This window comes from Mycteria americana, chromosome 1 (genome assembly GCF_035582795.1).
Source record: "Mycteria americana isolate JAX WOST 10 ecotype Jacksonville Zoo and Gardens chromosome 1, USCA_MyAme_1.0, whole genome shotgun sequence".
NCBI lineage: Eukaryota > Metazoa > Chordata > Aves > Ciconiiformes > Ciconiidae > Mycteria > Mycteria americana.
In genome coordinates, this window is record NC_134365.1 from 221,793,034 (window position 1) to 221,819,439 (window position 26,406).

A 26,406-nucleotide genomic window follows, 5' to 3' on the forward strand; every position below is an offset into this window, starting at 1 on the left:
CCCCCTCCCAGGGGTCCCATCCCCTCCGTGGGGTCCCACCCGGGGGACCTGGGACACCCCCGATTTCCCTCCCGTCCTCCAATCAAATTCAAGCCCTGCGTGCAGGCAGCCCCTCCCCTCTCCTCCTGATTGGCTGCCTCCCCCACTTCGCCCGCCTCCTGCAACAGAGCAGCCAATCACAGCCGCCGTGGGAATGGGACCCGGTATATTCCCACGGGCACCCCCCCAAGCCGCCCCCTCCCCCCCCCGGCCACCCACGGAGCGTGGGGGCGGGGCCCGGGCCGGGCAGGAGCAGGCAGGGCCCCCCCCGCGTGGGGCGTGGCACTTCCCGCCTGCAGCTTCGCAACCACGAGGCCTCCGGGGCGGGCAGGAGTGCAGGCAGCGAGCGGGCAGGAGCGAGTGCAGGCAGCAGGCAGGCAGGAGGGAGTGCAGGCAGCAGGCAGGCAAGAATGCAGGCAGCAGGTGGGCAGGAGTGCAGGCAGCGGGCAGGCAGGAGTGAGTGCAGGCAATGGGGTGGGCAGGAGTGCAGGCAGCGGGCAGGCAGGAGTGAGTGCAGGCAGCGGGCAGGCAGGAGGGAGTGCAGGCAGCAGGCAGGCAAGAATGCAGGCAGCGGGCGGGCAGGAGTGCAGGCAGCAGGTGGGCAGGAGTGCAGGCAGCGGGCAGGCAGGAGTGAGTGCAGGCAATGGGGTGGGCAGGAGTGCAGGCAGCGGGCAGGCAGGAGTGAGTGCAGGCAGCGGGCAGGCAGGAGGGAGTGCAGGCAGCAGGCAGGCAAGAATGCAGGCAGCGGGCGGGCAGGAGTGCAGGCAGCAGGTGGGCAGGAGTGCAGGCAGCGGGCAGGCAGGAGTGAGTGCAGGCAATGGGGTGGGCAGGAGTGCAGGCAGCGGGCAGGCAGGAGTGAGTGCAGGCAGCGGGCAGGCAGGAGGGAGTGCAGGCAGCAGGCAGGCAAGAATGCAGGCAGCGGGCGGGCAGGAGTGCAGGCAGCAGGTGGGCAGGAGTGCAGGCAGCGGGCAGGCAGGAGTGAGTGCAGGCAATGGGGTGGGCAGGAGTGCAGGCAGAGGGGCGGGCAGGAGTGCAGGCAGCGAGCGGGCAGGAGTGAGTGCAGGCAGAGGGGTGGGCAGGAGTGCAGGCAGCGAGTGGGCAGGAGTGCAGGCAGCAGGTGGGCAGGAGTGCAGGCAGCGAGCGGGCAGGAGTGCAGGCAGCAGGGTGGGCCCTGCCTGCAGCGCCGCAGGGCGCGGCCCGGCCCCCACCCCCCGCACCCCCCACCCCACCCGCTGGGCAGCGGGGGGAGGGGACCAGCGGGGGCTGCCTGCACCCGAGGGGCTGCGGCGGGCACCAGGGCTCTGCTGTGCAGTGCGGTGCTGTGCAGTGCAGTGACATGCAGTGCTGTGCTGTGCAGTGCGGTGCTGTGCGGTGCGGTGCAGTGCGATGCAGTGCTGTGCAATGCAGTGCTGTGCAGTGTGGTGCTGTGCAATGCTGTGCGGTGCTGTGCAGTGCGGTGCTGTGCAGTGCTGTGCTGTGCAGTGCTGTGCAGCATGGTGCAGTGCAGTGCAGTGCGGTGCAGTGCTGTGCAGTGCGGTGCTGTGCAGTGCTGTGCTGTGCAGTGCTGTGCAGCATGGTGCAGTGCTGTGCAGTGCGGTGCAGTGCTGTGCAGTGCGGTGCTGTGCAGTGCTGTGCTGTGCAGTGCTGTGCAGCATGGTGCAGTGCAGTGCTGTGCAGTGCAGTGCTGTGCTGTGCAGTGCTGTGCAGCATGGTGCAGTGCTGTGCAGTGCGGTGCTGTGCAGTGCGGTGCTGTGCTGTGCAGTGCAGTGTGGTGCAGTGCAGTGCTGTGCAGTGCAGTGCTGTGCAGTGCGGTGCTGTGCAGTGCACGGCCCCTTGCTGGAACTGGACCCGAGTCGGGCCGCTCAGCACAGGGCCAGGGTGCAGCAGCCCCGGGAGGCTGCACCCACCCACGGGCACGCTCCCGCTCCCGCGCTGCCTGCCCCCGCCCCGCCGCCCGCTCCGCTGCCCGCTCTGCTGCCTGCCCCGCGCGGGGCAGAGCCCGGGCTCTCACGCCTCCCCGAAGCGACGCTGCGCGCGCGAGGGCACGGTTGTGTCCCCTGCGTCCCGGGCACGAGGGACGCGTCCCACGCGCAGAGCACGCCCCGCGCGCAACAGGGACACGTCTGCGGGCGCGAGGGACGCATCCCCGCGCAACGAGGTCGCCTCCCGTGCACGAAGCAGGTACGAGCCCTGCACGAAGCCCGCGGCCGCGTGCACGGGCACCCACCCGCGCAGGCCGGTCACCTTCCTGCCGTGAGATCCGGCGGGTGTCCGGCCTGGGGGGCCGGGCGAGCGGGAGGGACGGCAGCGCAGGGGGCTCGGGAACACGCCGGCACGGGGGCTGCGAGATGGGGGCTGCGGGCGGTGGGTCCCATCATGGGGGAGGGCTGGCTTGAAAGGATCCCGGGTCCAACTTGCTGCCAGGCTGCACCCACGGGTGCACAGCACCTCGCTGCAAGGCTGCGCTGGTGGGTGCACAGCACCCTGCTGCAGGATTGCACCCACGGGTGCACAGCACCCCACTGCAAGGCGATCGCTGGAGCACCCACCCCCTTCCTGCCCTGCTCCCCGCGGGGGAGGCAGCGGCCCGAGGGGCTCCGGGCCACGGCGGTCACGGGTGGCCCTGCTCAGCCCAGCCCAAGGCAGCGCCAGGACCGGGGTGCCCCCAGCTCCCCCGGCCCCCCGTGACCGAGCGGGGCTCCCGGTGGTCCCCGGCCAGCCAGGCCAGCAGTTCCCCGCTCCCCCCGTCCCACGCGTGGACGGTGCCATCACAGGAGCCGGCCACCACGTAGCTGGCGTCGGGGCTGGAGGGGACATGGGGGGGGGGGGGGGGGCTCAGCTCCGGGCCCCGACAGCCCCACGGGGACTGGGACCCACACATGGGGCCCTGCACGGCCCAAATCCTCCTCCCACGGTCTCTGTGGGGCAGCAGGAGGGGACCAAGGGCTGAGCCCCACGGCTGGGCACAGCCTGGACCCCCCACACCCCGTGGCCAGACCCACAAGGACCCCAAGTGCCGGGGTTGGAGAGACAGAGGCATTTGGGGGGGGGGGGGTTCTGGGGCTGCCCCGGGACGTCTGCAGGGTGCAAGGTGCTCCCCGCGCCGAGGAGGGACAGCACGGGCAGGGACCCTGGCTGCGGACCGTGCAGGGACCCAGGACCACCCAGGACCACCCAGGACCACCCAGGGACCCAGGATGCGGCCCCGCAGCCCTGACACAGGCAGAAGGGACAGAAGCTCCTCCGCTCTGGGGGTGGGTGCTTGGGGGGGGGACACGCAGGGACAGGCTGGGGGTGACCCGAATCTCCGGGCACACCCCCCACACCCCCCCCCGGTGTTGTTCTGTGAGGGGATGCTGAGGCTACCCGGCCGGGGGGCACCCAGCTGCCAGCCCCCCACCCACTGAACGCAGCCTTGGTCCCGAGACCCCTCCAGCCCCGCTGGCTGCTGCAGGGAGTCTGGCACTGGGGGCACTGGGGGCACTGGGGGCACTGGGTTTGCCCACGGTGTGGCCACTGTGCAGGCAGCGGGTGCCATCTAGTGCTGGTGCCCAGCCCGAGCTGCCCGCTGCAGGCAGGGACCCCCACCCTGGGAGCCCAGGGCTGGGGCTGGGGACGCTGCAGGGGACCGGCCAGGCACGGGGCAGCAGGACGGGGATGGGGAGGAGGCAGGGGGGTGCTGAGCAGCCCCCCAAAACCCACCCCGGCTCCAGGAGGGGGCTGGCCAGAAGGTGGGGGACATGCCGGACCCTTATCTGGGGGTCACTTAGGTGGGATGCCCAGGGGACACCTGCACCCCATGGGGACGATGCTGCGTGGGGCACGGCCACCCACCCCAGCATCCTCCTGAAGCCACCCAGGCAGTGGGGACGGGGTGGTGGCAGCTGGACGGGCAGCCAGGGAAGGACAGACAGAAGGCACTGGCTGAGACACACAGGGGGACAGACCCGAGGCTGGGGTGACGGGCAAGACGGGTGGCATGTGGCTGTGGCACCCCACGTGCTCCCAGGAAGGCAAAGGGACGTCACCGAGGGCATGGAGCCATCGGTGTCAGAGGCAGGAGGGGACAGCTTGTGGCTGGGGACCCCAAATATGCTGGTGTCCCCCAGCAGCACCCAGCCCTGCTCCGGGACTTGCTCTGCATTAAAGCCGATGCACAGGATTTAATCCCGGGACTTACTCTCAGCTCTGCTGCCGGTTTTTACCGTGGCTGTGAGCAGGTTGGGGGACCCTTGACAGTTTTTGCAGTTTTTCACCCCAATTTTGACAGCTCGCACAGCGCCGGCACGTGCCGGCGTCGAAACCTCCGGGGACTTTTCCTCCGGCATTAAACACTGCTGCCCAGGATGGGGGGGGAACCCCCCCGGGGCCGTGCGGGGGCGGCTGCTGGACCCAGAGGAGCAGCCCAGGGCCGGATCCTGCCCCCCTGCAGCCCGGTGCGCTGGGGGAAAGGATCCACGGGTGACCTGGGGCACGTCATGGCCGTGCAGTGCAGGTGACAGCGCGACCCACGGCCGGCCATGGGTGCGGGGTCCTGGCCCGGCTGGATCCTGCCGGGCTGGCTGAGGGATGGGGGATCCCAGCGCCGGTGGGATCCGGGGCGGGGGGGGAGCTGGGAATCCTGTCCTGGAGGGGTCCTCTTGCCCCATCGCATCCTGGCACAGCCCAGGACCGGGCTGGATACAGAGGGGTCCCAACTGGGGCCGGATCCTGACCCAGTGTCAGTCATGGGGGGGTCTCAGCCCAGGGCTGGGTGCACGGGCAGGGGCTGGCGTGGAGGGGGCCCAGCCCAGCCAGTCCTGCACCCCACTCCCAGCCCAGGCACGGGGGGGGGGAGGGGGGGGGTCCCAGCATGGGCGTTATCCTGCACCCCAGCCCAGGATCCTGCAGCAGTCCCAGTTCAGGCCAGATCCTGGCCCGGGCCCAGCTCCAGCTGCTGCCCTGGGAATGGGGGGGTCCCAACACGGCCCCCAACCCAGCACAGGGGGGTCCCCACCCGGCAGGTTGGGGCTGGCAGGGGCCAGAGCATCCCGGGGGGCTGGAGCATCCCGGGGTGGGGCAGAGCATGCTGGGGGTCCGGAGCATTCCAGGGGGTCGGAGTATCCCAAGGGATTGGTGCATCCCAGAGGGCCTGGATCACCCCGAGGGATCATCCTGGAGGTGCAAAGCATCCCAGGGGTCCGGAGCATCTCGGGGGATCGGAGCATCCTGGGGACCAGAGCGTCCTGGGGATGCTGGAGCATCCTGGGGGTCTGGAACATTCCAGGAGGGAACAGGGCGTTTGGGGGATTGGAGCATCCGGGGGGGGGGGGGGGGCGGAGCATCCTGGGGGGGCCAATGCATCCCTGGACATTGGAGCATCCCAGGGGCTGGAGCATCCCAGGGGACCGGAGCATCCCAGGGCAGGTCGGAGGATCTGGGGGGACTGGAGCATCCCGGGGGGCCGGAGCCCCCAGCCTGAGCTGGAGTCCTCCCCCCCCCCCCCCCCCCCGAGGGCAGTTTTGTGGTGTGTAAGTCTGAGCTGGAGCCACCCACTCCCCCATGGGCCGTGACAGGGGCTGGGGGGGCAACCTGGGGTCCCCTTGCGAGGGAACCCGTGCCTGCACCCCCAAACCCCTGCCTGCACCCCCAAACCCCTGCCTGCAGCCCCAAACCGTGCTGTCCTCACGCCGGCACGGCCCGCAGCCTCGCCTGCTGCACGCAGCTTGCCTGCTGCTGCCCTGCACGCCTCGCACAGCTCACACACGGTCAGGCTCAGCCCCAAACACGAGTTGTCCCTCCATGGTGCCACCGCACGTGCTTGGGGACACCTCCCCCCCGCCCGGGAGCATCCCCTGGGATCCCCGACACGAGGCACCCACCGACCCGCCGCGGGGAGATCGACGTATGAAATTTATTTAGGAAAACCAAAACCCACCAAAAAAATAATAATAATAATAAAGAAGAAGGAGGAGAAGAAGGAGGAGAAGGAGAAGGAGAAGGAGAAGGAGAAGGAGAAGGAGAAGGAGAAGGAGAAGGAGAAGGAGAAGGAGAAGGAGAAGGAGAAGGAAGGAGGAGGAGAAGGAAGGAGAAGGAGAAGGAGAAGGAGAAGGAGGAGAAGGAGAAGAAGGAGGAGGAGGAGAAGGAGAAGGAGAAGGAGAAGGAGAAGGAGAAGGAGAAGGAGAAGGAGAAGGAGAAGGAGAAGGAGGAGGAGAAGGAGGAGGAGAAGGAGAAGGAGAAGGAGAAGGAGAAGGAGAAGGAGAAGGAGAAGGAGAAGGAGAAGGAGAAGGAGAAGGAGAAGGAGAAGGAGAAGGAGAAGGAGAAGGAGAAGGAGAAGGAGAAGGAGAAGGAGAAGGAGAAGGAGAAGGAGAAGGAAGGAGGAGGAGAAGGAAGGAGAAGGAGAAGGAGAAGGAGAAGGAGGAGAAGGAGAAGAAGGAGGAGGAGGAGAAGGAGAAGGAGAAGGAGAAGGAGAAGGAGAAGGAGAAGGAGAAGGAGAAGGAGAAGGAGAAGGAGAAGGAGGAGAAGGAGGAGGAGGAGAAGGAGAAGGAGAAGGAGAAGGAGAAGGAGAAGGAGAAGGAGAAGGAGAAGGAGAAGGAGAAGGAGAAGGAGGAGGAGAAGGAGAAGGAGGAGGAGAAGGAGAAGGAGGAGGAGGAGAAGGAGAAGGAGAAGGAGAAGGAGAAGGAGAAGGAGAAGGAGAAGGAGGAGAAGGAGAAGAAGGAGGAGGAGGAGAAGGAGGAGAAGGAAGAGAAGGAGTCATCTCCTCCTCGAGCCCAGAACAACCAGCGCCGCGAGAGGGGAGGACAGAAAAGCCGGAGGAGGTTTTGCACGCCCACGCACGCCCGTGCACACTCATGGGGGAGCTGGGCTGGGTGCCGGCTGCGCTCCCCAGTATCCATAGGGGTATGTACAGGGGCAGGAGCCGGGAAAGCATCGACCACCTACGCACACCAGCGGCAGGGGCTGGAAAAATGGGATACAGCTGGGAAAGGGGCATCCCCGCGTGCCCCCCCGTGGCGTGGTACCCGGGATGTGGCACCCCAGTGCAGACCCCCCCCCCCAGAATCCATTGGCACCGGCTTAGGCTGGCGAGACCCCTGCATCGCCGGGCACCCCTGGATCGGCACCGGGCTGGGAGTGGTTGTGCCCGCCAGCACGTTGGTGGCACGGCCACGCCAGCGTCATGCCGGGGCTGGAGCCGCCTTCCTCCTCTTGCAGTTTGGGGGTTTGCTGCCTTCTGGAACCATCCCTGTCCCCCCGTGTCCTTGCACGGCGGCGTGGGGAGGGCGAAGAAGGGCTTGAGGGGTGGGGGGTCCTTGTAGGCGAAGCCATGGGCCAGCGGCCAGACGCGGTCACCGGGCGGGTCCTACCGGGGTTCGGGCAAAGCATCTCGCTAAAGGCATCTCCGAGTAGGTAAGGCAAAAGGAATTCAGTTCACTTCGTCCCCGGGGAGCAGCTCGGCTTTGGGGGGTCTCCCATTGCTCCCGCAGACACACGCGCTCCGGGTACCCCGAGGAAACGGGCGAGGCGTTGCTTGCAGCCGAGACGACGAGAGGAACAGCCGCCCTGTAGCCCAAATCCGGGAGGGACCCATCGCACTGGGAGCATCGCCGTGCCGCGGGGACCCGCTGCGGCACCGCCGGGGCTCGGCACGGGGACGGTGCTGTGGGATGCTGCGGCGGAGCGGGGCCGGGGCGGCGAATGACCCCATGGCTGCACACGGGCTGCCCTTGACCCTGGTGGAACCGACCCCGGTGGGACCGACCCCGGTGGGACCGACCTTGGCAGCGCCAGGATTTCACCGTGCCGCTTCTATCGCCTTCGCCTGCTGTGGCGGTGAACCCACCGGCTGCCGTGAGCCGGATGATGCAGCCAGGGGGGCTCAGTGCACCCCAGTCCCTCAGGGCTCAGCATCCACCCTCATCCCCAGCCCCTCCTTCAGCTCAACCCCGGCAAGGCGAGCTGCTTGCGGGGGCTCACCCTGGCCTGGTTCCCCTGTTCATGGGTGTTTCGGGTGGCTTGGGTCGGGGTGACACAGACCTGGGTCGCGCACAGCTGGAGGGACCCTAACAGGGCTGGTTGAGCAGAGCCCCCAGGGCTGAGGGGTTCACGCATGGTGGGTTGTGGGACTGGAGGGACCACGGGGAGGCTGGCAGGGTCCATGCACGGCAGTCAGTAGGACAGGAGGGACCACAGGAGGGCATCACCGTCCATGCATGGTGGTCTGTAGGACCAGAGGGACCACAGGAGGGCATCACCGTCCATGCATGGTGGTCTGTAGGACCAGAGGGACCACAGGAGGGCATCACCGTCCACGCATGGTGGTCTGTATGACCAGAGGGACCACAGGAGGGCATCACCGTCCATGCATGGTGGTCTGTAGGACCAGAAGGACCGCGGGACAATGGCAGGGTCCATGCATGGCAGTCAATAGGTCCGAAGGGAACCACAGGAGGCCATCACTATCCATGTATGGTGGTGTGTAGGACCAGAGGGACCACGGGAGGATGGCGGGGTCCATGCACAGCAGTCAGCAGGGCAGGAAGGATGGTGGGAGACCAGCATGGTCCATGCATGGCCACAGGGACCATGCAGAAGCCAGCAGGATCCATGCATGGTGCTAAGTACGACCAGAGGGACCACAGGAGGCCATCGCTGTCCACGCATGGTGGTCTGTAGGACCAGAGGGTCCATGGGAAGATGGTAAGGTCCATGCATGGCAGTCAGTGGGACCACGGCGGGATGGCAGGGTCCATGCATGGCAGTTGACGGGATCAGAACGACCGCAGGAGACAATCAGGGTCCATGCATGGTGGTCTGCAGGACCAGAGGGACCATGGGACACCAGCAGGCTCCATGCATGGTGGTCTGCAGGACTGGAGGGACAACAGGACACTGGCAGGGCCCATGCACAGCAGTCAGTGGGACTGGAGGGCCCACAGGAGGCCATCAGGATCCACGCGTGGTAGTATGCAGGACCAGAGGGACAATGAGACACTGGCAGGGTCCACGCATGGCAGTCAGTAGGACCGGAGGGACCGCAAGGAGACTATCAGGGTCCACGCACGGTGGTCTGCAGGACCGGAGGGACCACGGGACACCGGCAGGGTCCATGCACGGTGGTCAGTATAGCAGGAGTTGTGAAGCCACCGCAAGCTGGGGGTGCTCACGGACATGTCGGTCACCGGCGCAGCTATTTGCAGAGAGGAGGCTCCCGGGTGGGCACCACGGCACCAAGCCACCGAAACACCCACACACCGGGGACACGGTGGGGACACGGCGGGGACCAGACCCTCTGTGGTGTCCCTATGGGAGCGCAGCCCCCCCACCCCCACCCCGTGCGTGCAAACCAGGAGCAGGAGCCCCCCCAGCCCTGGCACGCGTGTAGCCCTTGCAGGGGACGTGGCTGCGTGGGACCAGGCTGCGCGAGGGACGCGAGTCCTTCCACGGGTGAGTGGGTCCGGGGGTCCCCGGGGAGGGGGGGTCTTTTAGCCAGCGGATGCTCGGCGGCTGCTGGGAAGAGGCAGGAGCTGGTTCTGCAGCGGGGGGGGGGGGGGGGGGGGTCCGGTCTGGCAGGACCCGGCAGGGGATGCAGGCAGAGCATCCCGACGGCCGTGGCCATGGCCATCCCGCTGCGGGTGCCTCTTCCCCCCTCCAGCCAGAGCCAGCCTCCTTCCGTGGGCCCGATCCTGACTCTTCTGTCCTCAGACCTCCCAGTCCTCCTCCCGCCGCCTCATGGGGGACCCCCCCGCGCCCCGCAGCCCACCCCACCAGCACTCCCACTGACCCCCGCAGCCCCACAGCCACGTTTCAGGGGGATGACCCCTCCGGGGGTGCTTCCAAGCCCTCCCCACCTCCAGCTGCCGAGGACATTGTCCCCATCGTCACCCCGTGGGGACAGGACCTGCGGCCTTAAGGCAGTTTAAAGCACATCCATCCCCCAGCCCCACGGTGTCCCCCCCCCCGGTGTCCCCAGCCACCGAGGCAGAGTCCCAGCAAAGAGGGGTCCAGGGACACCTGAATACCTGCCCCGGAGGGAGGGGACAGTCACCCACCGGTGGGGAAGGACCTCACCGTGGTGGTCCAGAGTCACTGATGTCCCCCTAAAACTCCTCCCGATGGGCTGGGGGACAAGGATCGGGGATGCTCCTGGCCCCCAGCCCCGGCCCGGCCCCCCCATCACCCCCCTCACTCGGCCCCCGCCTCGGGCTGCCCCCCCTCGGGCTCCAGGCAGCCGTTGAGCTGGGGGTCGGGGGCCTGCGGGTCGTATTCCTCATCCAGAAAGTCCAGGGAGTTGTTACTGGGCAAACCCCGGATGGTGAATTTGTGGGAGACCTTCGTCCACTGCTCCCGGTTGCTGGCCACCCTCTCGTAGAGCTCAGCCGCCTTGGGGAAGAGGTCCTGCAGCAACCTGGGGGGGGGGGAGCACCCATCAGCATGGGGTTGCACTCCTAGATGGGTGCAACCCCGCTCCCCTCATCCCCGCTGTTTGGAAACCCCCCCTAACATCTGCAAGACGCCCTGCCCAGCACCCCCCGTCCCACCCTGGCATGGGCAAGAGGGGGTGATGGGAGAGGGCCCCCCCCCACCCCTGGGGGCTCACTTGTAGATGGGCATGGCGATGTGCTCCATGAAGCTGATCTGCAGCTCGGGGATGTAGGCTTTCTCCCGGTCCATCATCTCCAGCGGGCGGTTGCCCATGGCCTTCTCCTGCAGCGGTGGCAAGGGGAGTGCGATGCCGGTGGCCATCCCCTTCCCATTCCCGTCCACCCACCCCCCCCACACCTCATCCGAGCCCCCTTGGTGCTTGCCAAGAGCGTTGGCCAAGCCCAACCCTGCCCCAAGCCCTGGTGCTACCTACCAGGTCACCCTGGGAGAAGAACTCCTTGTAGATCAGCTCCTGCAAGGGACAGGCTGTCAGCTCGGGGGGGTGCACGCCTGGTGTGACCCCCCCACCCCACCTGCCCTCCAGACCCCTCTCCACGGCTGCAGGGGAACGGCTCTGCCTTGGGCAGGGACATGGTCCTGGCATGGCAGGGCTGCTGCGTGGTCCGGTGGTCCCTGCATGGAGGGACGCCCTCCGTGGGGCACGATGCCACTGTGAGGGGCAGGTTGGTCCCCGGCGCTTGGGAACGTGCGGGTGCCCGGGGTGGGGTGGTGGGGTGGCATTCAGGGGGTCAGCCCCACGGTGTGGAACTCACCGCAATCTTCCTGGTGGTCTTCCAGCCCTTGGTCTGGTCGGAGAGGTCGCAGGAGGTCATGAGCAGGCAGAGCAGCAGGCTGCGGTGCTGCTTGTTCTTGGGGTCGTAGCCCACTGCCGGGCAGGGAGCGGGGCAGGGGTTGGGGTGGGGGGCTCAGGAAGGAGCCCCACAACCCCCATCACCCCCTTACACGAGGATTTTGAGGACATCCAGGACCTGTCATGCCACCTCCCAACCTTGGTAGGATGAGTTCCCACCACACCCCCAACCCCAAGCAGAGGAGCTTCACCTTCTGCCATCTTCTGGAGGTCCTTGAAGATGCGCAGGTGGTGGGCCAGGTCGGTGGCCAAGATGATGTCCCTCATGAGGTCCAGCATGCGCTGGTAGTCCTGCAGGGCCAGGCAAGGTGGCCGGTGTGATCGGCTCTGTGCCCCTGCCCGCCCCTGCATCCCAAGGGCCGGATCCAGGGATGGGGAGCTGGGGGTCCAGAGGGGATGAGGGGGCTCAGCTCCGGGCGGGGAGGGGGGGGGGGGGGATGACATGGGAGAGGTGCCAAGGTTGGGGGCTCACCTTGCGGGAGAAGTGGTCGAAGATGTTGCAGCCCTGGCTGTTGAGGATGGCGATGGCTTGGGCGAAGTGATGCCTCTGCGGTAGAAGCCGGGGCGGTGGGAGCAGGCAGGGTGCAGGCAGGGATGCCGCCCCACAGCCGGAGCCCCACGGAGCTGAGGAGGGGGAGGTTTTGGGGGGGACCTTACCTCCATGACAGAGCCCTCCGAGCTGTACAGCGCGGCCAGGACCGATTTCTGCAAGGCGGAGCGGCCCCGGTCATGGAGCTATGGGGGTGAAGACCCCCCCCAAGCTCTGTCCCCGTCCCCGTCCCCCCCCACCCATGCACATCCCAGCGCTGGGCTCGGCTCACCGAGGCCACCTGGAAGGAGTTATTGGTGCCTCTGTGGTCCAGGTCGTGGCACATGCAGGAGATGAAGAGGGCAAAGATCTCGATGTCTCTGGGGAGGGGGAAGGAGGGAAACTGAGGCAGGCGGGAGGGCAGGGAGAGCCCTGGCCGGGCCAGGGGACAGGGACGGGGACGGGGCCGGTGCCTGGTCTTACTCCAGGTAGTTGACGAGCTCCAGGTTCTTGTAGAGCAGGTAGCAGAAGTGGGAGACGGAGAAGGCATGCATCCAGTTGTGGTAGGGGGGGTCGCGGTAGCCCTTCTTCACCATCAGGCAGAACCTGGGGGGGGGGGGCAGGGTCATGAGGAGGGGGGGGGTCTTCGCCCTCCGGGGACCCCCCACTTGTGCAGGGGTCCCACAGGCGGGCATGGGGACGGGGACAGGGATGGGGACCCACCTGGTGAGCGTCTGGCGGTCCATCTTGTAGTTGTTGATGAAGTTCATGTCCTGCAGCATGCTCAGGATGGCCTGCGGAGGGGACGGGGTGGGTGGCAGGGGGTGACAACGCCCAGCGGGGTCCCCCCCGTGCCACCCCTGCCCCCACCCGGCAGGCAGGGAGATGCTCGGGGGTGCAGCCGCATCCCCCCGTCCCAGCCCCCCCAGCACCCTGGGGTTGGGGCACACGACCTGACCGAGGGCGGGCAGGGGACGGTGGCAGTTGGGGACCGTCCCCGTGGCCCTCACCATGGAGGTGTCGTCCTCGGGCAGCGAGCGCGGCGTGTAGGTGAAGCTGGCGAAGTTGGGGTCGATAGTCGACACGGGCTGGATGCCCTCGCTCAGCAGCTTGGTGTACTCGTCGTCCGACACCTGCGGGAGCCATTGCCGGTGGCCCGCGCTGTGACCGGGTCCCCAGGGTGTCCCCAAGCCGTCCCCTGGGCCACATCAGCCCCAGCGAGAGCAGAGAGCCCTGGGGTGTCATCGCCACCGCCCCCTCCCCCCCATGCCACCACCTCGGGGTGGAACGTGGGGGCACCGCGCTGGCAGCGGGGGTCCCAGCTCGTGTCCCCGTCCCCGTGTCACCTCACCTTCATGTGGTACATCATCATCTCGTTGGCCAGGTGGCTGCGGTACTGCGCCTCGTTCACCTTCTTGTACAGCAGCGACTGGGGGGCGGGAGGGGGGTACGGGAGCGCTGGGGGTGGGCAGACCCCCCCCAAACCCCCCCAGCACCCCCAGCCCACCCTGACCCCCCAGCACATCCTTGCTCCCCACGTGTGTCCTCCCCATCCCGTCTCGTCCCATCCCATTGCCACCACCGCTTGTCCCCAAGGAACGGGGACCACACTCGTGTCCCCCATCCCTGTGGCCGGCTCTGGGGCAGAGTGGAGGGCTCCCCTTCCCCCCTGCCCCCCATCCCGGGTTGGGGACCCCCCCCGGGCTCGTACGTGGGCGATGCTGATGCCGCAGTAGATGGAGAAGGCGGTGGCCAGGTCCTCATCGAACTTGCTGAACCAGGGGCCGTTGATCTTGTTGACCAGCTCCGCCACCCCGATGACCTCTGGGAGCAGAGGGGGGACAGGGGGCAGGATCGTGCCCTTGTGCTGGGGACAGGATCGTGCCCGTGTGGTAGGGACAGGATCGTGCCCATGGGCTGGGGACAGTGCTGTGCCCACGGGCTGGGGACAGGATCACACCCACGTGCTGGGGACAGTGCTGTGCCTGTGTGGTAGGGACAGGGCTGGGGCCAGGATCATGCCCATGGGCTGGGGACAAGATCATGCCCACATTCTGGGGACAGGATCGTACCCACATGCTGGGGACAGTGCTGTGCCCACGGGCTGGGGACAGGATCATGCCCACGGGCTGGGGACAGGGTCGTGCCCACATGCTGGGGACAGGACGGTGCCCACGGGCTGGGGACAGGGTCACACCCACGTGCTGGGGACAGTGCTGTGCCTGTGTGGTAGGGACAGGATTGTGCCCGTGGGCTGGGGACAGGATCACACCCACGTGCTGGGGACAGTGCTATGCCCACATGCCGGGGCCAGGATCGTGCCCGTGGGCTGGGGGCAGTGCCGTGCCCGCGTGCCGGGGCCAGGATCGTGCCCCCGTGCCGGGGCCAGCGCCGTGCCCCCTGGCCCCCTCACCCTGGCTCTCGTTCTTGATGGGGAAGCAGAGGATGTTCCTGGTGCGGAAGCCGGTGCTGTCGTCCACCCCGCGGTAGAAGAGCGGGTGGGAGTAGGCGTCCTTGATGTTGAGGATCTTGCCGGTGGTGGCCACGTGCCCGGCGATGCCCTGGTCCGCGGGGATGCGGATCTCATAGCTCTGCGGGCGGGGGGGGGGGGATGTCACCGGCACGGCTCGGGTTGGGGGGCAAGACGCCAGCATCCCCCCCCCAGGCTCCATCCTCTTGTCCCCACGCTCACCTCGTCGTCCACCACGCCGCCGTCAAACACCTTGGCCACCAGCTCGTGGCTGAGCCGGTCCAGCAGGAACACGGAGCATCTGCAAGAGACGCCGCGGCCGCTCGCACCCGTCGGCCGCCCCCCGGGGCCCACCCGTGTGTGTGTCCCCCCCCCCGCCCCCCCCACGGCAGGGCCCACTCACATCTCCGCGTTGCTGAGGTTTCGGGCCTCCGTGATGATCTCCTGGAGCAGAACAGAGACGTCGTCTGCGGGGCGGGGAGGGGGGGAAAGGGTCAGGGAGCCCCCAGCCAGGCAGCTGCTGCCCGCCCCATCTCCCCACTCATGCAATGAAAGGGGGGGGTCTCAGCTCAGGCTGCACCAAGGGCGGGACGCGCCAGCACCCCCCCCCCCGCTGCGGGGGCACAGCAGAAAGGGCTGGGGGGCGCGGGGGGGACGGGGTCTGCACCAGGCGTGGGCACGCGTGGGCACGCTGAAGGGTGCAAGTGGGCAACAGCGTACGCAATGCGGCAGGGTGCTCGCGTGCAGCGCGAGCTGCGGCTGCGCGGGGGCTGCAGCAGTGCGGGGGGTGCAGCAGCGTGCGTGGGCCTGCAGCAGCGTGCGTGTCTGCAGCGGTGCATGGGTGTGTGCAGCAGCGCGCGTGGGCCTGCAGCGGTGCGGGTTTGCTTGCAGCAGTCTGTGTGCGTGCAGCAATGGGGGTGTGCGGCAGTGTGTGCGTGCAACTGTGTGTGTGCATGCAGCAGTGTGTGTGCAAGCAGCAGTGTGCGTGTGCAGCAGTGCATGTGTGCATGCAGCAGTGTGTGCGCGCGTGTGCATGCAACAGTGCGTGTGTGCATGCAACAGTGTGTGCACGCAACAGCGTGTGTGTTCGTGCACCCGTGCATGTTTGCATGCAGCAGGGTGTGTGCAACTGCATGTGTGCATGCAGCAGTGCATGTGCAAGCAGCAGTGTGTGCATGCAACAGTGCATGTGTGGATGCAACAGTGTGTGTGTGCAAGCAGCAGTGTGTGCATGCAACAGTGTGTGTGTGCATGCAAGAGTGCGTGTGTGCATTCAGCAGTGTGTGTGCATACAGCAGTGCGTGCAAGCAGCAGTGCGTGCGTGCAAGCAGCAGTACGTGTGTGCCTGCAGCGGTGCGGGTTTGCTTGCAGCAGTCTGTGTGCGTGCAGCAATGGGGGTGTGCGGCAGTGTGTGCGTGCAACTGTGTGTGTGCATGCAGCAGTGTGTGTGCAAGCAGCAGTGTGCGTCTGCAGCAGTGCATGTGTGCATGCAGCAGTGTGCGCGTGTGTGTGCATGCATCAGTGCGTGTGTGTACATGCATCAGTGCGTGTGTGCATGCAGCAGTGCGTGTTTGCATGCAGCGGTGTGTGCGCAACTGCATGTGTGCAAGCAGCCGTGTGCGCATGCAGCAGTGCATGCGCAAGCAGCAGTGAGTGCATGCAACAGTGCGTGTGTGCATGCAACAGTGCATGTGCAAGCAGCAGTGTGTGCATGCAACAGCGCATGTGTGGATGCAACCGTGCGTGTGTGCAAGCAGCAGTGTGAGTGTGCGACAGTGCATGTGTGCATGCAGCAGTGTGTGTGCAAACAGCAGTGCCTGTGTGCATTCAGCAGTGCATGTGTGCATGCAGCAGTGCGTGTGTGCAAGCAGCAGTGCGGGTGTGCAGCAGCGCGCGTGTCTGCAGCTCTGCGTGCGCGTGCAGCAGTGCACGCCTGCAGCGGCGCGCGTGTGCGTGCGCGTTTCTGAGCGCCAGTGCCAGCGAGGCCCCGTGCCCGCTCACGGCCGCCCTCCCGCCACCACCCCCCAGCAGGGCCAGGGCTGGCAGCGCAGGGGACAAGGTGTCCCCAGGCTGGGGACAGGGGACCCCGGTGCCACCGTCCCCCGCCCGCGGCGCGGGTGCTCCCCGCACCTACCCAAGTGCGTGAAGAGGTTCTTCGCCACCTGCAGCAGGGCCTGGCGGGGACAGAGGGGACGCCGTCACTAACCGGCGTGACGCGGGAGGCGCGCAGGCGCGTGCCCGGCGTGACGCGGCCCCGCGGGCGCTCACCTGGCACTCGCACTTGAGCTTCTGCTCCTTCTGGAAGGCCAAGGTGCTGGTGAGCACGGTGGAGGTGTAGCAGAAGCAGTGCTGGATCTTGTGCTCGTCCGCCTCCGTGTAGCTGCGGGGGACAAGACCCCACACACACACGGGGGGGGGGGGTGACACCTCAATCCCCTGTCCCCGCCGGTCCCCACGCCACGCCTGCCCCCTCCTTCCTCCAGGGTGACCGCGCTCCACCGACCCCCCAAGGCAACCCCGGCTCGGGGCAGAGGGGAAGGGGTGGGGGCCGGCTCCCGCCCGCTGCCCCCGGCCGGCCCCGCCGCTCACCTCTCCCCGCTCAGCTTGTTGAAGGCGCAAGCCAACGCCACCACCTGGGAGGTGGCCCGGCTGATGACGGGGACGCAGAGCATGGAGGTGACCTCGCAGCCCAACATGCTGCTCAGCTGCTTGTGCTCCTCCTGCGGGGGGGAGGCGAGACGGGGCAGGATTTTTTACCCCCCCCCCCCACACACACACACCCCCCCCGGGAAACCCCCCGTGTCCCCGGGTGCCGGGAAGGGGGACACGGTCGCCACGCGGGCCAGGAGAGCTGGTACCCACCTCGCTGATGTCCTTCAAGGTGATGGACTTCTTGTCCTCCACCACCTGCCCCAGGCGCCCGAAGGTGAGCTGAGGGTGCAGGGGATGGGTGAGCCCATGGGACCCCCTTGTCCCCCACCCCCCCACCCCCCCAGCCCTCGCCACCCCCCCACCCCGCTCACCGAAAAGCTGATCTCCTCCTCCAGGACGCGGTCCCCCACCACCTGGAAGAGATTTGGGGGGGGATGGTGGGCGAGCCCCATGGAGCTGTGCCCAGGGAGGGGGGGGGGTGCAATGGGACCTGCTGGCCCCATGGGGGGGGTCGGGGTGGGGGGACCGGCCTGGTGGCCCTCACCTGGCAGAAGAGTTGGTGGTTGTCCTCGGAGACGAGCAGGAGGCAGCAGCAGAGTGACTGGGTCTCCTGCTTCAGCTGGGGGGGGGAGTGGGGGGGTCAGCACCCCAACCTGCCCCAAGCCCCCCCAGGGCAGGATCCGACCCCTCCTCTGCCTCCCTGTGCCCAGGGCACCCACACGTGCCCCCCACCCGCACGTGCCTCCCCCCCTTAGATCCTCTCCCCTGTGTCTGATCGGGTTCACTCTGGAGACTACTGATGGCGAGGGCAAGGCTGTTCACTCTGGTCACTACTGATGGCTGTGCAGAGGCTGCTAGAGGGCGGGAGGGGGACCCATCGATTCTCTTTCAGAGTTTCTGTGGTTAGGGTGGCACTGTTAACTCTGGAGACTACTGATGGTTATGACAAGGCTGTTCACTCTGGTCACTACTGATGGCTGCGCAGCTGACGGCTTTTCTTTGCTTTGGGGGATTTTTTTGTGTGTGTGGAAATAAAACGGGGCTCCCCGGTGTGCCCTGGAGCCGGGGGTAACGGGGGGGGCCGGCGGGGCGGCTACTCACATAGTTGATGACCTTGAGCTGGAGCGAGGCGGCATCCAGGTCGTACAGCTCACCTGCACGAGGGGCGGGAGCGCCGTGAGGGGCTCAGCACCCCGGCTTCGCCCTGCCCGCGTACCCCCCGCCCCCGGTGCCGCCCCCCGGCCTCACCGCAGAGCTGCAGGATCTTGCAGTCCAGGTGGCTGTAGCCGCTGTCGGGCGCCTTCTCGGGCTTGGCCAGGGAGTTCTGGGAGGAGCTGGTGGAGAGGCTGACCTGGGGCCAGGGCTGCAGCTTCTGCAGGGCTTGCAGGCGCCGGTACGCCACCAGGGTCTGCAAGGAGGGCCGTAAGGGACAAGGGACGGGGGCGGCCGGCGGGTCCCCAGGCGCCGGGTCCCACGGCCGAGCCGGCGTCACTCACGTGTCTCTCCAGCGCGCGCAGGTTCTGCTCGTCCGAGTCGCTCAGCTGGCCGCAGTGTACCTGGAGGGGCGGGTGCGGCGTGAGGACCCAGGCGTCCGGGCCCCGTCCCCATGTCCCCCGAGAGCCCCGTCCCACGTCCCCGCGCTCACCAGGATGACGCACACCACGGCCCCGCTGTCCTTGTCCACCAGCGGGATGATGAGCACTGCAAGCCGAGACGGGGTCGGTCCTGAGCGGGCACCGGGGGCAGCCCGGGGCTGTGGCACTGAGCCCTCGGGGTGCGTGTCCCCACCACGTCCCCGTGCATCGCCCGCCCACCCACCCACCCGCCTGTCCTCCCATCTGTCCTTCCATCCCTCCGTCCATCCATCCGTCCTTGTCCGTGCATTCACTGGCTCGTTCCTCATCCACCCACCTGTCCCCACCCACCCGTTCACCCACCCATCCACTCACCCACCCACCCATCTGTCCACCTCCATGCCTACTTGTCCCCAGGCACCCCACCCACCCACCAACCCTCCCACCCATCCACCCACTCTCCCGTCCATGCACCCACCCATTCACCCACCCACCGACTCACCCACCCATTCACCCACCCACACACCCACCCACTCTCCCATCCATCCATGCACCCATTTGCCCACCCACCCACCAACTCTCCCACCCATCCACCCACCCATTCACCCACCCACCCACTGACTCTCCCACCCACCCATTTGCCCACCCACCCATCCATCCCACCCATCCACCCACCCATTCACCCACCCATCCACCCTCCCTCCCACCCATTCGCTCACCCATACACCCACCCACCGACTCTCCCACCCACCCACCACCCCTCCCACCCATCCACCCACCCATACACCCACCCACTCTCCCATCCATCCACCCACCCATTCGCCCACCCACCCACCGACTCTCCCACCCATCCACCCACCCATTTGCCCACCCACCCATGGACTCTCCCACCCATCCACTCACCCATTCACCCACCCACCCGCTGACTCTCCCACCCACCCATTCGCCCACCCACCCACCAACTCTCCCACCCATCCACCCGCCCACCAACTCTCCCGTCCGCCCACCCACCCACCCATCAACCCACCCACGCCCATGCCCACCCATTCTCCCATGCACCCACCCAGCCCTGTGCCCCCCCATGCCCCCCCGCACCCCCACCTTGCGTCCCGGGGGCCAGGGGTGCTGCCAGGGGCCCCAGGGGCCGGGCGGGGAGCTCGGCGGGGGGCAGCCCCCCGCACTGCAGCCGCTTCTGCCGCCGCACCGCATCCCTGCGGGGACGGGGACGGGGAGGGGGACGGGGACACCCTGAGCCAGCGCCCCGGGGGGACCCCAACGCCCCCCCCGGCAGGGCCGCCCCCCCCGGCAGGGACCTGCACGCTCCGGGGGGGGACAGGCCAGCGGGGCTGTGCAGCACGCGTGGGCACGCGTGGCCCCTGCACACGCACAGTGTGTCCCTGTGCACGTGTGTGTGTCCCTCTGCACGCGTGTGTGTGTCCCTGTGCACATGTGTGTGTGTCCCTGTGCACGCATGTGTGTGTGTCCCTCTGCATGCGTGTGTGTGTCCCTGTGCACATGTGTGTGTGTCCCTGTGCACGCATGTGTGTGTCCCTCTGCATGCATGTGTGTGTCCCTGTGCACGCGCGTGTGTGTCCCTGTGCACGCGTGTTCCTGTGCACGCGTGTGTCCCTCCGCACGCATGTGTGTGTCCCTGTGCACGCGTGTGTGTCCCTGTGCATGCGTCTGTGTCCCTGTGCACGTGTGTGTGTCCCTGTGCACACCTGTGTGTCCCTGTGCATGCGTGTGTCCCTGTGCACACCTGTGTGTCCCTGTGCATGCATGCGTGTCTCTGTGCACACACGTTTGTGTCCCTGTGCATGCGTGTGTCCCTGTCCACGCGTGTGTGTCCGTGTCATGCGTGTGTGTCCCTGTGCACGCGTGTGTGTCCCCTGCACACGCCCAGCACCCTGCACGCCCCCCGCCACGCGGGTGCCCAGCTCCCAGGAGCTCCCTGAGCGTCGATGCCCGGCGATGGACAGGGATGGGATGGGGACGGGATGGGGACAGGGTGGGGACAGGGACAGGATGAGGATGGGATGGAGATGGGGACAGGGATGGGGACAGGGATGGGGACAGGGTGGGGACAGGGACAGGATGAGGATGGGATGGAGATGGGGACAGGGATGGGGACAGGGATGGGGACAGGGACGGGGACAGGGACGGAATGAGGATGGGATGGGGATGGGATGGGGACAGGGATGGAGATGGGGACAGGGATGGGATGGGGACAGGATGGGGACAGGGTGGGGACAGGGACAGGATGAGGATGGGATGGAGATGGGGACAGGGATGGGGACAGAGATGGGAACAGGGACAGAATGAGGACGGGATGGGGATGGGATGGGGACAGGGATGGGATGGGGACAGGGCTGGGGACACGTACGGAATGAGGATGGGGATAGGGACAGGGATGGGGACAGGATGAGGATGAGGACGGAGATGGGGACAGGGAAGGGGATGGGATGGGGACGGGGAGGGGGAGGGGGCTGCGTTTCGGAGCCGCGTTTGGGCTGCGTTTCGGGGGCACGGCGGCCGTGTCCCCCGGGAAACCTGGCGCCCTCCGTGCCCAGGCGGGGGCACGCGTCCCCGCCGAGCCACACGCGTGTGCGCGGGGACGGGGGGCGGCCTCACCTGAGCGTCCCCTCGGGCGGCAGCTCGTGGGGGGGGTCGTCGCAGATCAGCCGGGTTTCCCCGTCCCGCAGGTAGATGTAGACGTGCTCCTGGGGGGGAGCGGGGAGCGCTGAGGGACGGGGACCCCCAGCCCCGCCCTCGCCCCCCTCCCGCCGCGGGCTCAGCAGGCCCTGCCCCTCCCCAGCCCCCCCAGGGCGGCCCCGGGGCTGGGGAGGGGGCTGCGTGCCTCAGTTTCCCCAGGCGCAAAGGGCTTTGCCAAGGCAAGAGCCGCGACACCCCGCGCACAACACGGGTGCGCAGCCACACACGGGCACGAACACGTGTGCACACACACGTGCACAAACACATATACACCACCACACACGCGCACAAACACGTGTGCACACACACACGTACACAGCCACACGTGGGCACAAACGTGTGCACACACGCACATGGGCACAAACACGTGTACACAGCCACACATGGGCACGAACGTGTGCACACACACGTGCACAAACACGTACACAGCCACACATGTACACGAACACGTGTGCACACACACATGTACACAGCCACACATGGGCACAAACGTGTGCACACACACACGTGCACAAACACATACACAGCCACACATGTGCATGAACACGTGTGCGCACACACACACGTGCACAAACACATGTACAAAGCCACACGTGTGCATGAACATGTGTGCACACACACGTGCAAACGTGTACACAGCCACACATGTACACGAACACGTGTTCACACACATTCACAAACACATGTACATCACCACACATGTGTACGAACACGTGTGCACACACACATGTACACAGCCACACCTGTGCACAAACGTGTGCACACACGCACATGGGCACAAACACATGTACACAGCCACACACGTGCACGAACACGTGTGCACACACAGACGTGCACAAACACATACACAGCCACACATGTACACAAACACCTGTGCATACACGCACACGTGTACACATGTACACAGCCACACGTGCACGAAGACGTGTGCACACCCGCATGCGTGCATAAACACACACACCTACACATGTATGTAAACACATGTGCACACCCACACACGTGCATAAACACGCGGACACACCCACGTGTGCACATAAAAACACGTGCATACCCACGCGTGTACACACCCGCGCGTGCATGCACTCACACACCCATGCATGCACACACACACGACCACACGCCTGCATACACACACACACAGGCGTGCACATGCGTGCACACACATGCACCATACACACCTGCGCACACATGTGCATATACACACCTGCGGGCTTGCACACGCATGCATATAGGCCTGCACACGTGCTTGCAGACACATGTCCGTGCATCCCTGTGCACACTCACACATGCGTGCACACTCGCACACACAGACCTGCTCGCACGTGGACGTGCACCCCTGTGCACACTCACACGTGCGTGCACACCCGCACGTGCACACACAGAGCTGGTCACACACACACGTGCACCCCTGTGCACACTCACACGTGCGTGCACACCCGCACGTGCACACACAGAGCTGGTCACACACATATGTGCACCCCTGTGCTCACTCACACATGCGTGCACACCCGCACGTGCACACTCGCACACACAGACCTGCTCACACGTGGACGTGCACCCCTGCGCACACTCACACGTGCGTGCACACCCGCACGCGCACGCTCACTACCCCCCCCCCCCTTTGCTGGCCCCATTGCCAGGGCACCCCGGCCCCGCCCTTGGCCTTGTGGCCACGGCTGTGGCTCCCTGTGGCACGGCGCTGGCGTGATGCCCACCCCACGCCTGGCCACCGCCAGCACCAGGGCCACCAGCACCTTGGGGCCACCACCAGGGTCACCAGCACCAGGGTCACCAGCACCTTGGGGCCACCACCAGCACCAGGGCCACCAGAACCTTGGGGCCACCACCAGGGTCACCAGCACCTTGGGGCCACCACCAGCACCAGGGCCACCAGCACCTTGGGGCCACCACCAGGGTCACCAGCACCAGGGTCACCAGTACCTTGGGGCCACCATCAGCACCAGGGCCACCAGCACCTTGGGGCCACCACCAGGGTCACCAGCACCTTGGGCCACCACCAGCACCAGGGCCACCAGCACCTTGGGGCCACCACCAGGGTCACCAGCACCTTGGGCCACCACCAGCACCAGGGTCACCAGCACCTTGGGGCCACCATCAGCACCAGGGCCACCAGCACCTCTGGGCTATCAGCGGCACCAGGGCCATCAGCACCTTGGGCCACCACCAGCACCAGGGCCACCAGCACCTTGGGGCCACCACCAGGGTCACCAGCACCAGGGTCACCAGTACCTTGGGGCCACCACCAGCACCAGGGCCACCAGCACCTTGGGGTCACCACCAGGGTCACCAGCACCTTGGGGCCACCACCAGCACCAGGGCCACCAGCACCTTGGGGCCACCACCAGGGTCACCAGCACCAGGGTCACCAGCACCTTGGGGCCACCGCCAGCACCAGGGCCACCAGCACCTTGGGGCCACCACCAGGGTCACCAGCACCAGGGTCACCAGCACCTTGGGGCCACCGCCAGCACCAGGGCCACCAGCACCTTGGGGCCACCACCAGGGTCACCAGCACCAGGGTCACCAGCACCTTGGGGCCACCGCCAGCACCAGGGCCACACCACAGCACCCACGCCACAGCACCCTCCCGCCACCCCCGGCTCGGGCCCCGTCCCCCCGTCCCCCCGCCACCTACCACTCTGGGCAGGAGGGTGACGAGGGCATGGCGGAGGGCGTCCCGCAGGCAGGAGACGTCGATCACGGCCCCCAGGCTCAGCAGGGCGTCCTGGGGAGAGAGCAGAGCGGCGTGGGGCGGTCAAGGTGGCCTGAAGCCACGGTGAGGGGCACCGGGGAACCGGTCCCCCTCCGTCACGTCCCCGACGTCCCCACGGCACGGGTCCTCCTTCCCCCAGACCCCCCCGGGCACCCCGAGCTCGGGGAGCGGCCCACCCAACTCTTTTTGGGGTCAGAACGTCGCTTTTTGGCCACCGGCCATCACGGGGAGCCGGGGCGCCGCTGGGCGGGAGCGGGGGCTCCCCGAAAGGCTTCGGCGGCGGAGGGCGGGGGCGCGCTGGGCTGGGCGTGCCGCTAAACTGGGAGCACTGGGCTGGAGACCCGGCCCCGCGGGGGTGGCACGGGGAGGGTGTCCCCAGGGAGCTGAGTTTGCAGGGAGGTGGCCCTAAAGCCACGCTTGGGTCCACGCGGGCCTGCGCTAGCCACGCCGACGTCTGCACGAGCCACGCCGACACCAGAGTGAGCCACGCCGGTGCCTGCATTAGCCACGCCAGTTCCTGCACCAGCCAGGCCGATGCCATGTCAGCGCCTGTGCCAGGCGTGCCACTGCCAGTGCTAGCCACGCCAATGCCGGCACTAGCCATGCCACCCCCATGCTAGCCATGCCAATGCCTGTGCTAGTCACACCAATACCTGCACTAGCCACACCAATGCCTGCACTAGCCACATCAATGCCTGTACTAAACAAGCCACCCCCAGCACGAGCCACGCCAACGCCTGCAGTAGCCATGTCAATGCCAGCACTAGCCACGCCACCCCCAGTGCTAGCCACGCCGATGCCTGCACTGGCCATGTCAATGCCTGTACTAGCCACACCACCCTCAGCACTAGCCACGCCAACGCCTGCACTAGCCATGTCAATGCCAGCAGTAGCCACACCACCCCCAGTGCCAGCCATGCCAACACCTGCACTAGCCGTGCCACCCTCAGTGCTAGCCACGCCAATGCCTGCGCTAGCCACGCCAATGCCCGTGCTAGCCATGTCAACCCCTCATCTCCCTCCAAGCACTGTCGCAGCAGGGCAGGCAGAGCAGGCAGGGCAGGCAGGAGCAGGCAGGGCAGGCAGGGCAGGCAGGGCAGGCAGAGCAGGCAGGGCAGCAAACCTGGCTGCCTGCCCTTAAATATTTGAGTCAGTGCCGGTTCCTTTGCATTAATAAACGGGGGGCAGCCGGGACCCGTCCCCGCTCCCCATCCCACAGCGCCCTGCGGCACCCATGGGCGCACGGGACGGAGGGACCACGCTCCCCCCCGCTGCCCCCCACCTCCCGTGGGTTTGCCGGGCCGCAGCCGTGGCCGCCACCGTGGCTCCTGCCAGCCACCCAAAGGGAGCCCCGCCAGCGGGAAAATTCCTGCCGTTCCCCTGCCAGCGCCGCCATAAATCACCGGCGGGGAAGACGAGCGGGGCGAGGAGTCGGATAAAGCTCGTCGGCGCTGAAAGCCCGTCTGAGGATTAACGACCCCGCGGAGGGACGGAGGGCGTCGGGACGGACGCGCGGAAAAGCCGGGGGGAAGAGGGGGCTGCGCGGCGTGACACACGCGCCCCCTCCCCGGCCCCGTTCCCGCCTCCAGCGCTTGGCTGGGAGACGGGGATGAGGACGATGTTATGAGGGGAATAGGTGGAGGCTCGCGGTCGGGCACCGGCTAATGCCGCCGGGATTTGCTCTTCCTTCGGTCCGGCTTTTGCTGGGCGGCTCCGGGCTCCATCCCCGGCTGCACCAACAACCGGCCCCGGTGCCACCACGAGGTTCCTCCGGGGACCGTCCCCAACCCCGCGCCCCGGGGGACCCCAGCCGGGGACCAGCAGCCCCTCGCCGGGGCCGTGCCGCCCGCCTTGCCCCGGAGCATCCTCGGCCGCGGGGCCGGACGCGGGCGGCGGGCGGGAGCGTGGCCGGCGGCAGCGTGGGCGCTTCCAGCTGAAGACATCGGCGCTGGCTGTTATTCCAACAGGGCTGCATCTCCAGTCGCTTACTCACACTGGAGACACATGCACTGTAGAATACAGCCAGGCCTCAGCCGGGTGTCCGTCCTGCCGTCCCTCTGTCCCTCCGGTCCCTCCGCGGCGGCTCAGCATCCCCGCCGTGCGCAGGGGGAGACGGGGCGGAGCCCAAGTGGGACCCCCGGCACCGCTCGGAGCATCAAATGCCGGTGGCACGCTCGGCACGGGGACGGACGGGTGGCAGCTGGACGCGGGTGATGGCTTTAATAGGGGCGGGAATCCGGGTCCGTCCCTGGGGAGGGTGGAAAAAGCTGCAGGAGCTAAAAAAAACCATCCCCAAGATGAGAGGAGAGCGGCGGAGGCAGGCGGGAGCGTTTGCTGCATGGGGAGGCGGTGGGGGGAGTGAGGCTGGCCCAGGAAGGGCATCCTGGTCACCCCGCTCATCCCGGTCACCCTGCTCATCCC

The 26,406-nt window shown here is 67.2% G+C and overlaps 1 protein-coding gene across 1 annotated transcript; it reads right to left on the reverse strand.

Annotated features, from left to right (window-relative positions):
* Positions 1-10,203: 10,203 nt before the first annotated feature.
* PDE2A (phosphodiesterase 2A) lies at positions 10,204-24,526 on the reverse strand. The gene is made up of 32 exons (XM_075501195.1): positions 24,167-24,526; positions 23,908-23,997; positions 23,193-23,395; positions 22,303-22,372; positions 21,171-21,259; positions 19,641-19,750; positions 18,611-18,666; positions 18,462-18,521; positions 18,214-18,373; positions 18,067-18,119; positions 17,510-17,584; positions 17,337-17,378; positions 17,176-17,244; positions 16,903-17,033; positions 16,582-16,693; positions 16,448-16,487; positions 14,717-14,780; positions 14,536-14,614; positions 14,257-14,434; positions 13,555-13,667; positions 13,195-13,272; positions 12,854-12,976; positions 12,567-12,637; positions 12,327-12,449; positions 12,136-12,223; positions 11,972-12,019; positions 11,787-11,861; positions 11,506-11,605; positions 11,217-11,329; positions 10,877-10,915; positions 10,619-10,725; positions 10,204-10,426 (listed from the first exon to the last, which is right to left on the reverse strand). The coding sequence occupies exons 1-32, from the start codon at positions 24,524-24,526 to the stop codon at positions 10,204-10,206; spliced, it is 3,342 nt and encodes a 1,113-aa protein (XP_075357310.1).
* Between the last annotated feature and the right edge of the window lie 1,880 nt (positions 24,527-26,406).